Source organism: Gallus gallus, chromosome 6 (assembly GCF_016699485.2).
Source record: "Gallus gallus isolate bGalGal1 chromosome 6, bGalGal1.mat.broiler.GRCg7b, whole genome shotgun sequence".
NCBI lineage: Eukaryota > Metazoa > Chordata > Aves > Galliformes > Phasianidae > Gallus > Gallus gallus.
This window is the reverse complement of record NC_052537.1, coordinates 32,834,354-32,847,461: the sequence shown is the minus strand read 5'-3', so window position 1 is coordinate 32,847,461 and position 13,108 is coordinate 32,834,354. Positions and strand designations below refer to the sequence as shown.

Sequence of the window (13,108 nt, the reverse complement as noted above, 5' to 3'; positions counted from 1 at the left end):
TGGGCCAGGGCCATGGCTATGCAGCTGGAAGGACGAGATCAGTTCCTTCTGTCATCTCTATTTCAACAAGAAGTGCAGCTCCCACTCTGTAAGCTGTCTGCTGGGCAGGACTAAGTTAAATATATAGAAGCCTAAAAGAACTAAGGCTCCAGAGCTATTTTTATTCATCATCTGATTACAACAGAACCTTTTCCTACTTACTAAATAGCACATGAAGGAAATCTCAGGATATACCTAAAGCTCATCTAAACAGATTATTTTGTGAGAGCCTTCATGCATCTATGGTGAGATAGGTACATGCACATCTGGAACAGCTTCAGCTGATAAAACACAAATCCTCTTTTGAGTAATGCATCAGGTACAGCATGCAAGATTACATACAGTAGCTACCAGTCCAGCTCATCTTTCATGTTGTTTTTAAATACCATTCATGTGAAGGATTATCATCATCCCTCAGGTGATGGGATGTAATAGGCCATCCCTGCAAGTCAGGGCTCATTTGTCTGGTTCCACGCTGAAGCAGTTTGTTTTGAAGCAGTTTATATATGCACACCCTTTGCTTCCTTCTGCTTAGGAGCAAAATCACCCTTTGAGAGCCTCTCTAAGGAGCAAGGAGACAAAGACTCATGGGAACACAGAGCTGGGGAAACACAGCCATAGGGAAGGAGCACCAGGAGGCTTTGGGACAGGTGGCATTGCCCACAAACTGCTTCAAAGCCACCACACGTTGGAGAGCTCAATCCTTTCTCATCCTTTCATTACTGGATGACTTTCCCTATCCGCTCTGCCTATGGGAACACACGTGCTCCCAGAAGGATGCAAGGTTCCCTGCAGTTAGCTCACCTTTCCCTACCACTGCACCAAACAGGCGTGAAATGAGGAAGGGTTGATTTCAAGTAAGGAGTAAATAAAGCATGTACACATAGGTGAAGAGAACAGAATGATGGGAAGTGATTACGTTTCTCAAAGCAGCTTGGGGGAAGACATAACAGTCATTGGCTGAGTGCAGTTTTGCCAGATTCTGTGTTTTTTCCTGCGTTTTTTCCTTCTCATTTGTGTGTATATCCTTTGTGTTCCCTCCTGGATCCTCAAAACACTGGAAATGAATGCGTTCGGAATGCAGGAAAGGGCAGAGCGGGGTGGCTGTGAGCCCCGGGGAGCAGCTCGCTCACCAGGGCTGTATTTCACTCCTTCCAGGCAAGTTTTCCTGCAAGACACACAGCAGCTCTGCAAGTGCAGCTGCACATGAGCAGCGATGCCTGTCCAGGCCAGCTTGTGGCATACGCATACCAAAATGTACTCCAGCCCCAGGGGATTTCACAGATTTACTATCGGTGAAGGGCAATAATCACTAAAGGAGGAGCAATTATTCCCAAATCATTTAGGATTTAAAAAATCATTGGCAAGAAGATAGAGGTCAAAAGGTGCCCTGTCAAGGGAAATAAAAAAAACTCTACCTGTCAAACCTGGGTTTAACTTCCTCTCTGACTGCAATACGGCAAGAAGAGAAAGAAATATAAGACTGAAAGGTCACATACTCACTGAAAGTAGGAATCAAAAGATCCCCATTCGGGCTCAAATTTTACATGGGGACCACACCATTCATCCATTCAATCAGTCTGGGGAAGGTACTGTTTTACATCAGCTAAAAAATTATTAAAAAGGACAAGAATGCAGTGAGGTGTCCCTCTGGCTGTAAGAAAATCATTAAAGAATTAAGATGGGTGTAATTCGTTTTTCCCTAAACCATACAGCTGATGGGAGATGGTGTGTGGCTATATGCATATGATAAATTAAGCAGACGTGTGCCAAAGCTGAGCAAAGCCATTGCTACTGAATAGTTCCAGCCAAACTAGCCCTCATTCCCCACCACCAAGCTCTGCCTGTGCTGCAATGCCCTGCTTGCTGGGAGGAGCTCACACATAGCATGTTAGAGGCTGAAGTCTATGGAAGGTGCAAAGATGAGGATTCAAAGAGGGAAGCATGCTTCAGCAGAGTATTTAATACAATGAATGATTCTAGAACCAAAAGTGTATAAGCCAAAGCAGATTTTTGCTACAGGCTTAATAACCAAGCTAAGTGTGCCAACAATGTAAAAATAAAATGAAATAAAATAAAGCTGCTGCACATAATCTTGATGTGTTAAGAGCCTTTGCTCAAGAAATATGATGCATTTACCTTTCTCCCTATTCCCCATGGCCCAGCTGGTAATCTCCTAGGCTTCAAGATCCCATAATTCTGTTAATTACATTTCTATCCAGGCTGTGCAAACATCAAACACGCATAGGGCATCACCCGTGGCCTCTGACCCCACAGAATTTGTACAGCAAGGCAGGTGAAACAGAAAAAGAAATACATGACACCTCTGGGGCAGATTTCCAAGGGTGCCAAGGCCTGCCAGGCCAGTGAATCATAGAATCACAGAATGGCTTGGGTTGGAAGGGACCTCAAGGATCATCAAGCTCCGACCCTCCCCGCCACAGGCAGGGCTGCCAACCTCCATACCTAATACCAGCCCAGGCTGCCCAGGGCCCCATCCAACCTGGCCTTGAACACCTCCAGGGATGGGGCATCCACAGCCTCTCTGGGCAGCTGTGCCAGCACCTCACTACTGTCTTAGTAAAGAACTTCCCCCAGAGAGTGCTTGAAACTTCATGTGGCCGCTTAACTCTTCTTCCTGAGATGGAGAACCTTCTCACCATCCCAGTGATCGTGGAAGGGATGGCTGCACAGCAGCAGATCTCGGGGTGACCCCACTCTGCCTTCACGCACCGCTGACCCCCACCTGAGCTGTGCAGGTGGCAGCAATGGAACTGGGTATCTACCAGGGGTGTATGCACTCCAGCATGACCCGCCATAACTCTGGGCAAAGCAGGGTAATTTGCTATAGATAGAACTTCTTTATGATTATATAAAACTAGGGGAACCTTAACGTTATTTAGGTTTTATTGTAAAGCTGTAAAAATCACCCACTGTTACAGCTGCCTTAAAACATACGAATTAGGTACCTCGGTAACCTTTAAGGTGTGTTATTCTTTGTCATACTACTGAATCATAAGACAAATCTGGTTACCTCTAAGAGGTTTAAATTTCCAATCTATTAAAGTAATACTGGCAATCTGTTATTTCTAGGCCATTGAGGAAAGGTTAAAATGAAAATTGGACTTCAGGGAGTTCCTCCCATTCTAAGTGCAGGCTGAAAGCATCTCAGCAGCAGAAGGTAAAGTCGGGGTCTCAGAAAGAAGCAGTTACCAAGGGAAATGACTGGTGATAACTTTATTGATTAAAGAGGCTTGAGAAATTTCAGGTCTGCCACTGTCTAGCATTACTGCGGTGAGACAGCTTTATTAAAAAGGTATTTCTCATTAAACGTCAGCTAAAAGAAAATTGTAATATGTTTTCAAAAGCACAGCTCATCTAGAATAGTGTAATGGATTAAATGCATTCCACAGGTGGAATAAATTACTGGCAAGCGTTTTATAAAACTAAAGGCAAGTAAAGCCAGCCCTCATCTTGCCATTACAAAGACGTAAAGCTCAGTCGGGAGGCAGATTAAAATGTAACACAACGTGCTATGGATTAAGGAACTTATTGAACAACATACCCTGAGTTTTTATTATGCTGTATGACTAATACAACCCAAAAAATCTGCCTCAAAAGAACATTAAAGTTGCAAAGTTAAGCACTCAGAAGTTAGGAAAATCCACATGCTCTTCTGTAGTTTGTTATAGGTTGCCCAAGGAGGCTGTGGATGCCCCATCCCTGCAGGCATTCAAGGCCAGGCTGGATGCAGCTCTGGGCAGCCTGGTCTGCTGGTTGGCGACCCTGCACATAGTGGGGGGTTGGAACTGGATGAGCATTGTGGTCCTTTTCAACCCAGGCCATTCTGTGATTCTACGATTAAATCATCCGTTCTAATTTGGTTCCCCAGGGCAACAAGAAACCAGAAACTCACTGAGAAACGAGTTGTGGTGTTGCAGTCCTGTGTTGAAACATATCCCTGTAATGATGTTCCCCACAGTGGCAGGGGCTGACATGATGGCAAAGTGGGTAAGACAAAGCTTGAGGACCACCACATCATCTACCTATGGAAAAGGGCAAGCAATGGCACTACGCAGAGCCTTGGAAAAGCCCATTGTAGCATACCATTCACATCTCATACAAGCAGAATGAAAACAAATCTTTATGCCTATGATTGAGAGGCATAGAATCCAAGGGTTGAGCTATGTATGTGGGCTTGTTTTTCCTTTGTTCTTTTTTTTTTTTCCAGCTACTTTTTCTTCAAATGCCATTCTATTTCTGAAATGGATTTTTTGGCTTGTTGGTTGGATGAATGGATTGAGTAATTGCTCAATATCTAGGATATTTTGTTCAGGCTGAGCTATCATGTTATTGGGAAGATATTGACAAACTGAAGGCAGTAGAGAAAAGAGCCCCATGCTGGGTTAGGGGGCAGAAGGACTGAACCACAAGGAAAGTTGCTGAGAGCTAAACACACAATTTTAGTAAGAGAAAACCACTGTAATAAGGAGTCTGGAGATAATCGGAAGACGAAAACATCCAGGAAGGAAAGCAGTTATTTTTTGGTTGTTACCTGGAGTAAAATGAAAAGAAGGACGTATTGTTTAAATGGAGATCATTTCATTGAATGTCAGAAAAAGCTGCCTGCCCGTGAGATCTACTAAGCTGTGAATACTGTCCCTAGGGAACTTTAAAAAGCCTAGGTGTTTGCTCACTTAAAAACTCTCTGGACAAGACATGGATAAACATGGAGCAGGGAGCATTCCTGCATGGGGAAAGAGATGGATGAGATGGCCTACTAGGTCTTTTCCATCTTCTCATTCTATAATAAAGTAAAACTCAAGCACACAGTGAATTACAGGGCCGTAATTTCATCTCCAGGCTCCAGGGACCTACAAGCCACCCAAACTTCACTCCAGTTGTTTATGATGTCACCAGAAGCCTGTGATGGAGTTATTACCTTGTAATTCACTGCCGTCTGTTAGTCATTTCACACTCATCCTTATGTCCTGTCCGATATAACAACAGATCAATAAAGAGGGCACAACTATAGAGAGGGAAAAAATAGGCCATACTAAGCAAGCAGGGAGCATCCCACACAGTCGGTGTGTGTCTGGAAAGCCTGATGAAACCAGCAACATAAGAGGGGATTTGGGCCAGCCAGTGCTTCCTGCCTTTCCCTTTAGGAACCATACTAACAAAAAGTAGCAAATGTGACAGCAAAGGAAATAACATTTTAGCTGCAATTCCCCTTCTCTGCAGCCCTCAGAGCAGCTGTTATCTTGTGAAGCACAACACCTTCCATCATTCAGAACCATTACCTGCTCTGGTGGAACTCCCATTTCTGCTAGGGCTGACTCAAAGAATGCTTTTGCTGGTTTTCCCACTACTTCGGCTTCAACATCACAAGCATACTGGGAAAAAAAAGAGAGAGGGAGACACAGATGACACTATTAAGATCAGAAAAGGATTTGTTCAACTGCGTAGCTTCGGTCAGTTGTATAAAAAGTATGTGATTATTGATTTTCGCCCTTAAATAACACGATGGGTTAGCAGATGAAGATTACTATCTGTATGTATGTAGCTTGGATAACAGGAGTGTTCAGTGCTCCCTGTCAAAAGAGAAAGTCCTCTTGAAGCATCTGGAGCTACGAACCTGTTTGATTCTCTCTCATGACAGCAGCCTGCCAAGTCAGTTCCAGTATCCCTCCAGTTTGTAAGAGCCTCACTCTGACAGAAATAACAAATAACCTTCACATTAAAAGATGTGGAGGGTTCGTTCAACATCCCTGCATACTTTTAGTGGCTAAAGTACCCAGTCTGAGTTGAAAAGCTTTGTTCTCCAACAGTGTGCTGAAAACCTGAGTACGTAAAGCATTTCTAGCTAGTTCCATGATGATGAAAAGTCCAAACTTGTTGGGAAGGCAGAAAATCCCTCCAGAACTCATACTGATACAAATGAATGTGCTGCAAGCATACATTACATCCGCTATCTTCTGTGCTTGTATACTTGCCTACGTTGTTTTATTATCCACATCCACTCAATAGGAATCTTTTTAGAATCTCTCTGCAAGCCTATAGAAAGGAGAGTAATAATTGTCCCCTTCTCTCACCCTTAAGTTAGTTTGTCTACTGGGTTCTGCACAGACTTGAGCTTAAAAACAGACTGCACATAAGTATCTTGCTGAATAAGGACTTTATGCTGTAAATTGCTAAGGGCAAGGGGCTGTGTTAACAATGCTATGCCAAACATCAATGGACCTTCAGCTTTTTCTTGGATATGTTGCAGAAAATACACCATGTTTTTGTTTTCCAGTTCCCTCTTCCAAGGGCCTCATTCCAGTAAAGACACCGTGATTGTAAAAGTTCACATTTTAAACACAGAAAAAATGAATAATATAAATCCAGCCATCTTTAGAATGCAGCAAATGGGTTTCAGTCTGTGGAAACTTCCTCCACCAAGGAGAGTAATTACAGATGATGACCCATATTCATGCCAGTGACTCTTTAACAAGGTGCACAGAGCGAGTAAGCATAATGCAAGCTATAAAATACCTCTAATGCCTTCATATATGCTCCAACATCAAGTTTCAGACCATCAGTTTCTTTATAGTAGCGTCTGGAAATGAAAGTGATAAAGTTCCAATGAAATGAAAATGTTGGCAGTTAAATCCAAAGAAACTACATTTTATTATTTCTCTGCCTATACAGATGTCCATATGGCTGCAACAAAAAGTCAAGTCATCAGAAACTCTGAAGCCTTAAATTAGCACCAGGAATTAAGTAAAGGGCAGGCTCAGCACTGTGCAAAGATTTCCGAGCAGGTGCCCATCTGGCATCTGGGACATGACTCCACTCATTCAAAGGGATTTCCTCAAGTTTATATTAGGGATGAAGTTGCCTCATTTTCTACTTCACGGAGTACCTGTTTCTCACAAAGGACAGCAGGTACATTGCTCTTGTTTTGGTCAGAGGCAGAGGTACTCCTTGGTAGATGCAAGACCTCCTTCAGTAAATCTGGAAGGAGGCCCCAGACAGGCGTTCACCATCGCTTGCCATCAGCCTTTACTTATACCAGGGCTGAGAACGTCCTCAAAACTAGATTTTACTCCTTCCAGAAATGTTGCTATTGCTATGAAGTTCTCAAAATTAATTACTGTCTTTCTGGCCTTTTTTTGAAATGACCATCCATGTTAACACAGCTCTTCTAAGCGATCCTGATCAGACAAAAGATGGGTTTCTGTATGACAGGAAAAAAAGTAGGATGAGCAGTCAGTTAAGATTTTATGCCTTATCCTTCTGCCATTTTCCATTATTCAGCACAGCCTCCTTTTAAAATGACCACTTGACCTTTGCTAGAACAGCCATTAACCTTCTATAGTCTAGCGTAAACAGCTTAATTTTCTGACAGTGGCATGACAGAAGAAATTACAAAGCCAATTCCCACTCTCAGCCCAAAACAGATGCTAAATGTAAATCACTCCATTTTCAGGAGGAGGGCATTCTGCTTCACTGACTCCGACGCTTTCCTTTCCCATGGAATGAACTAAAACTTCCAACAGAAATCAACCTGCTTGCTCCAGGTAGAGGAGTCGTTAAGGTCCTAACACACCGATTCTGCACATGAACAAAAAAGCTGACTTGTGGTTTGTTGGCTTTTTCACATGACTCTTGGCATCAATGATGCATCTTAGCTATAACCTGTTAAGTAATTCATCCAGTTTATAATCTCTATTCATCAGGTCTGAGAACTTACCTACCGGAGTAACTTATTCAGCACTTTCTGCAGAACTCTTATTCACAGTATCTAGAGGTTTGATCGTAGAAGAGCAAAAACTGAGCTCAGGAAATCCAAACATGGGTTATTCTTCATTAAAAGATAAAAAGCAAAAAAGCTGATAAAACCCACAACCCATCAAACAAACAAAATGTGGGCTTGCTCCGGAGCTGTCTACATCAGTGAAGGACTAAATAAATAAATACTTTTATATGCACAGGGCACAAAGGCATTCCGGCGTTGCTCATGTTGCAATCTTCAAGGTTGATTCTGTATTTCATTTTGAAAGATGCTACGATGCGACACAAGGCTTGCTTGTTTTACATATGTTAGCCATTGTGCTGTTGGCTGATAATGGCTTTTCCTTATCCTTCCAACAGAAAAAATTGCATGGACTTTTTTCCCCCCGGTTTATAGGATCAGAGCATGTGAGTGAAAGGATTGGCAACACAATGGGTTTAACTGCTCCTCGCTGATAAGATCTACCTTCTGGATCAATAACCCAGAGACTCAGAAGGGCTTTCACGCTCATTATGGTCTATTGAACCACTGAAAAAAAGTCTCTATGGTTTCCTCAAACTAAACATGCATATTCTTTTTTAAGCCCATACACAGGGCTACAGATAAGAATAACTCCTCAAAGGCCACTGGGATTTGTCATTATTCAGCACTGTCATTAATAACCACCTGTTCACCATCTCAGAACACACCTAAATGAATGTTTTAACTAAAATGTTCAAAATTCCTGGAATGGACTTTTTCTGCCTATGAAAATAAGTAGTCAAAATTTCACTTTAATGTTCAGAGTCTAATTTAAATTATCTTTTGACACCTATACTATGAAAGCAACCAGTTTGCCAGTTCAAAAGCAGAGGTGATTTTGCAGGTCTTCATCATACATATCAGCCAAGTATTTCTCAGTATATCACCGGGCTCTCCCCTCAGGTCTCCTCAGCCACCACACTTTGCTTGCAGCCAGATAGCCCCCACCTGCACTACAGTTTTGGTGGAGTTTGGGCATTGCAGAAAAATGACCATCAACAACTGAAATTCAAGAGATGACCCACCCAGGGCACCACAGAGACCTCTCAGTTAGTATTTGCTAAGTTAGCTGGAGGATTTGGCATTGCATCCTGAGTGATTCCCAATGCTCTCTGCAAATCTGCACAGGGATGAACTGGGTCTCATCCCAGTGAGCACTGCATCCACACCACCCTTCGCCTTCTCACTTCAGTTTCTCCTTTTATCTCTGGAAAGACTACAAAAAAAAAAAAGTGACTCAAGACAGGAGGCCAAGTTTGGTGACTGAATTATGATCCTCAGTGATCCACTGAGGATCTTTCATCAACAGATACCTCAACAGATCAGCCTCTCCATTTAGACACATCAATGAACCACCTAGAAGTTGGCAGTGTGAAAGCCTATGCCAGTATCTGGCTTCCACTAAGTACAAAGGCATTGGGTGAAATTAAAAAATAGAAAGACAAGAGGGAGAAACAAGCACTGTTCAACTCACCCTTTTCCAAGGGAGATCAAAACAGGCTTCTCCAATCCAATCAGAACTCTGAAAGCTTCATTAAGGTTTGCGTAGGAGAAATTTTCTGCTGCATCTCCGATAACCACGCAGTTTGGGTTTGTTTTATCGATGTCAGCAAATTCAGGGACAAGATCTAAAGAAAAAGAAATCCATACGTTCCGTACCATTTCATATCCTACCTGAACTGATGGTTTTCTTGTAGATTTGTGTTTCTTCTCATTCATTACTCAACACATTAAATACAAGTCCAAACCAAATAAATAAATGCAAGTCTGCTCTTCAGCCTCCTTTTATTCCTGGCTAGATCCTGCTATTCATCACAAAGAGGAGAAAAATAAACCCTTTCCCACTGCTGCCTGAGCTCCTGCCACCCACTTCTAAGTGGCTCAATACACACAGGCATGTAGACCTGGGGATAATCTGTTTGCAGGGAAGTTTGCTCTTTACCTCCCACACTACTATTTACTGCTCCAAAAAGATGTCCCTGCAAAAGGAGGCCTCCTTGGCTGTTGTTTTGCCAAGTCACTCTATCAGCCTACCTTCACTGCACTTCTGATGGAGGTCACGCTCAAGCCGTACTGTTACAGATCTTCCAGAGTCTCATGACTAAAGAAAGAATAGGGACAGAATAGCTAGGAGCTCTTTCCCCACCAAGCTATGGGACTTCATTGCTCGATCACAAACGCCCACATCCCTCTAGGTTGTCCCCACCCAGGTCCCAGTGGTGCCCCACCATCGTGCACGAGCAGGTGTGGCCTCAGCCCACGCTCCTTCAGAAGGCGGCAGGCTGCTGGTGCTGGGGCGGTGACTTCAGCCACAGAGATGTCAAAGCCCAGGCCCTGCAGCTTCTTCACAAATTTCTCTCGGGTTGCTTGCGTTTCGTTAGTGCAGAACTGCAGCTTTAGGCCGGACGCCTTGATTCTGTTGAGTAAAAGCAGCAGAAGGGTTAATTGGACATGGAAAAGGAGTTGGGAGTATCAGCTCCAACCCGACTGCTGCAGGCAGGGCCACAAACCTCCATATCTAATACTAGACCAGGCTGCCCAGGGCCCCGTCCAACCTGTCCTTGAATATCTCCATGGACAGAGCATCCACAGCCTCTCTGGGCAGCTGTTCCAGCACCTCACCACTCTCCTGATAAAGAACATCCACCTGATAGCCAACTTAAATCTTCCCTCCTTCAACTTAAAACCACTTCCCCTTGTCTTGCTGTCATCTACCCTTTCAAAGACTTGACACCCCTCCTGTTTATAGGCTCCCTTTAGGTACTGAAGGACTGCAATGAGGTCACCCAGCAGTCTTAGGGTACTACATGTGAAGAGCCCCTGCATAACACAGAACTGGCATATGGAGTAAAGCTAACATCACCACGCTGACAGCACTGATGATGGACATGATACTCAGGACATCTCAGCCTGCCATGTTCACGTTCCCTCCATGTATCAAAAACCTGCAAATCCAGTTCTGTATCATTAAAGCAGTCCTGGGATATACCTACACACAAACTGCACAGCCATGAGCGCAGGAGCTGGTGCAATAGCACTATTAGCATTTTAACTTGGATTTACACCCTTCCACTCATTGGCCATCTGCTACAGTGATCAGCACTTACGCTGGAGGTAACAGCACAGCTTTGCACTTCTGCAGACTCCAGGCACGAGGCCTGCTAGTTACACTGTGCTACAAGAATGATGCTTTTATCAATGCAGGGATGGCTTCCGTCACATTTATCATGCAGTCTCTCATAAAACACCTGTGCTGCTATTTGTTGGGTAATCCTGAAAAACAGAGCACTTTCATTGATTTATTAATAAATGTTTACAGAAAAAAAAATGTTTTTGACTTCTCAAGGGAAGAAAAGAAAATATGGCCTCAGGTGCCCAGAGCCAAGGACACCGTTCCTGTGGATGACTGCTCTGCGTTCTCATGCAAGTCCTCTGCCTCAGAGCAATTTTCTTCCCCACCTGCAAACAAAGGTGCTAATAGTACACATTGCACAGTGCTTCAGCATTTGCAGAAATGTAATTATCTCATCAAGTTTTCATTGTCACATGAAAATAAAATATTTTAACCATCCTTTGCTGCACTGCAACAGAAGCATTTCATGGTGCCAAGCTAATGCCTTGAGATTCACCAGGTTGTGGTGACCCAATAGAGATATCATGAAAAGGCCTCTTCTCCAATATCAGCTGTCTGCCTTTTGGAAAATCAACATAATTCAATGTGGTCATGGCAAAAGAGATGCCTTTAAAATCTATCTCAATCTTTTTTTTCTTAATTTCTGCCAAAGGGAACCTCACTTAGCTCCTGAAATGTACTAAAAGGTCTACATTTTGTTAGTTTTAGCAAGAATATGTACGTAACTATGTTTGAGACCTGGACCTGGGCTAATACAGGTTTAGATACCTCAGTAAGTTTGAGATTAGGCTTATTAAATTGTTACTAAACTATCATTAGGTTTTTTTTGTGTGTGTATGTGTTAGGAAGAAAGGTGGCTTTTCTATCAGGATATCCTCTGCACTGCTTCTTAGCAAGATGTATGGGTTCTTTTTCTGGGGAAGAAGATCCCAACAGGTTGGTGCAAACACCAAGGCCCAGAGACAACACATCCAGTGAAGAACTTCCCATCCAAGAATTCTTAGAAATCCAGTCCTGACCCAGAGAGCCCCTTCTGCTCATTAAAGCTGCATGCCAACGTCTTCCTCAATAACACAGGTGATTCATTTCTTTCTTATTATTTGTCTTTCCTAATCATAGGTATGTGAATTATCAATTACACTTAGTGTTTAATTGCCCTTCATAAAGATAGCTTTTCTATTTTAAATTAGGCAGTTAATATATTGTAACTAATAGCATCCACTTGTACATTATAAATATATCTTCATTGATTGGAGCAGCGAATGTGAGATTCGCTCGCAAGTTAATGAAGCAATTGAGTGAAGAAGTGCAGGGTGTACCCAGGGAATAATTATTGTTAATGAATTATGATGTGACCTTCTCAGAACAATGAACAATCGGTGTGACAGAGAGATGACAGCGTTCCACATCTGTTATTCGAAACACGGTTTCAGCTGTAGTTAAAAAGCAAAGCAGTGTAATTTGGATGCATAAACTTTTAATAGAGTGTGCTGTTGTTAAAAAATATATATGTGTTCCAAAAGGTAAAAAAAATGTTGTGATTCATGATTGTCTGGAAACAGGCGTTTGTTGAATAAGAGTATATTCTCTCTTCTCTAAGGTCAATGAAATGAATTCAGGAACATCGCTAACCGCTGAGTTGTGCAGGCAAATAAATGTGCTCAAACTGGTGAGCTGGCTGAAAGCAAAGAACAGCTTTTCTTGTACTACAAATCCAGCTTCTTCTCGGAATTTTAGATGAAAACCACAGTTGCACTTCTAAAATGCATGGCAGAATTGGACATACCCTGGACAGCTCCTGGCCTTATGACAACCAGCAGTGATCATCTCAACAAACAAACGTAGTTCTTGGTAAGAAGCAAGGCCTGGAAAGAATTCAGCTAACTTGGTTAGAAAATGGGATTTCTTTGGCTGAAGCACAAAGATAGCTCTCAAAAGCATCGTGGAATGCTAAACAAAAGAAAATTGACAACAACACTTGAATCTACAATGAAGAATTACAGCTACATAAAAACTTCAGTGAAAGCTCACCTGTTCCTTCCAAGCTGGTGCCTCTAAAAAATTACCCCTGTGAGCTCTCTGCCAAACCCCTGTGCGATACAATCACACCCACTGGTAACTGTATGATTATATGC

At 42.7% G+C, this 13,108-nt stretch overlaps 1 protein-coding gene across 3 annotated transcripts in view; it reads right to left on the bottom strand.

The window, feature by feature from the left end:
• Positions 1-13,108, bottom strand: part of LHPP (phospholysine phosphohistidine inorganic pyrophosphate phosphatase) — a 67,850-nt gene that overhangs the window by 47,154 nt on the left and 7,588 nt on the right. For all 3 annotated transcript variants that reach the window (XM_424063.8, XM_046943175.1, XM_004942343.5), the window contains exons 2-5: positions 10,069-10,256; positions 9,315-9,468; positions 6,577-6,640; positions 5,343-5,435 (exon numbers count right to left, since the gene is read on the bottom strand). In XM_424063.8, the coding sequence (XP_424063.4) occupies positions 5,343-5,435; positions 6,577-6,640; positions 9,315-9,468; positions 10,069-10,256 (499 nt within the window). The remainder of the gene's footprint in view (positions 1-5,342; positions 5,436-6,576; positions 6,641-9,314; positions 9,469-10,068; positions 10,257-13,108) is intronic.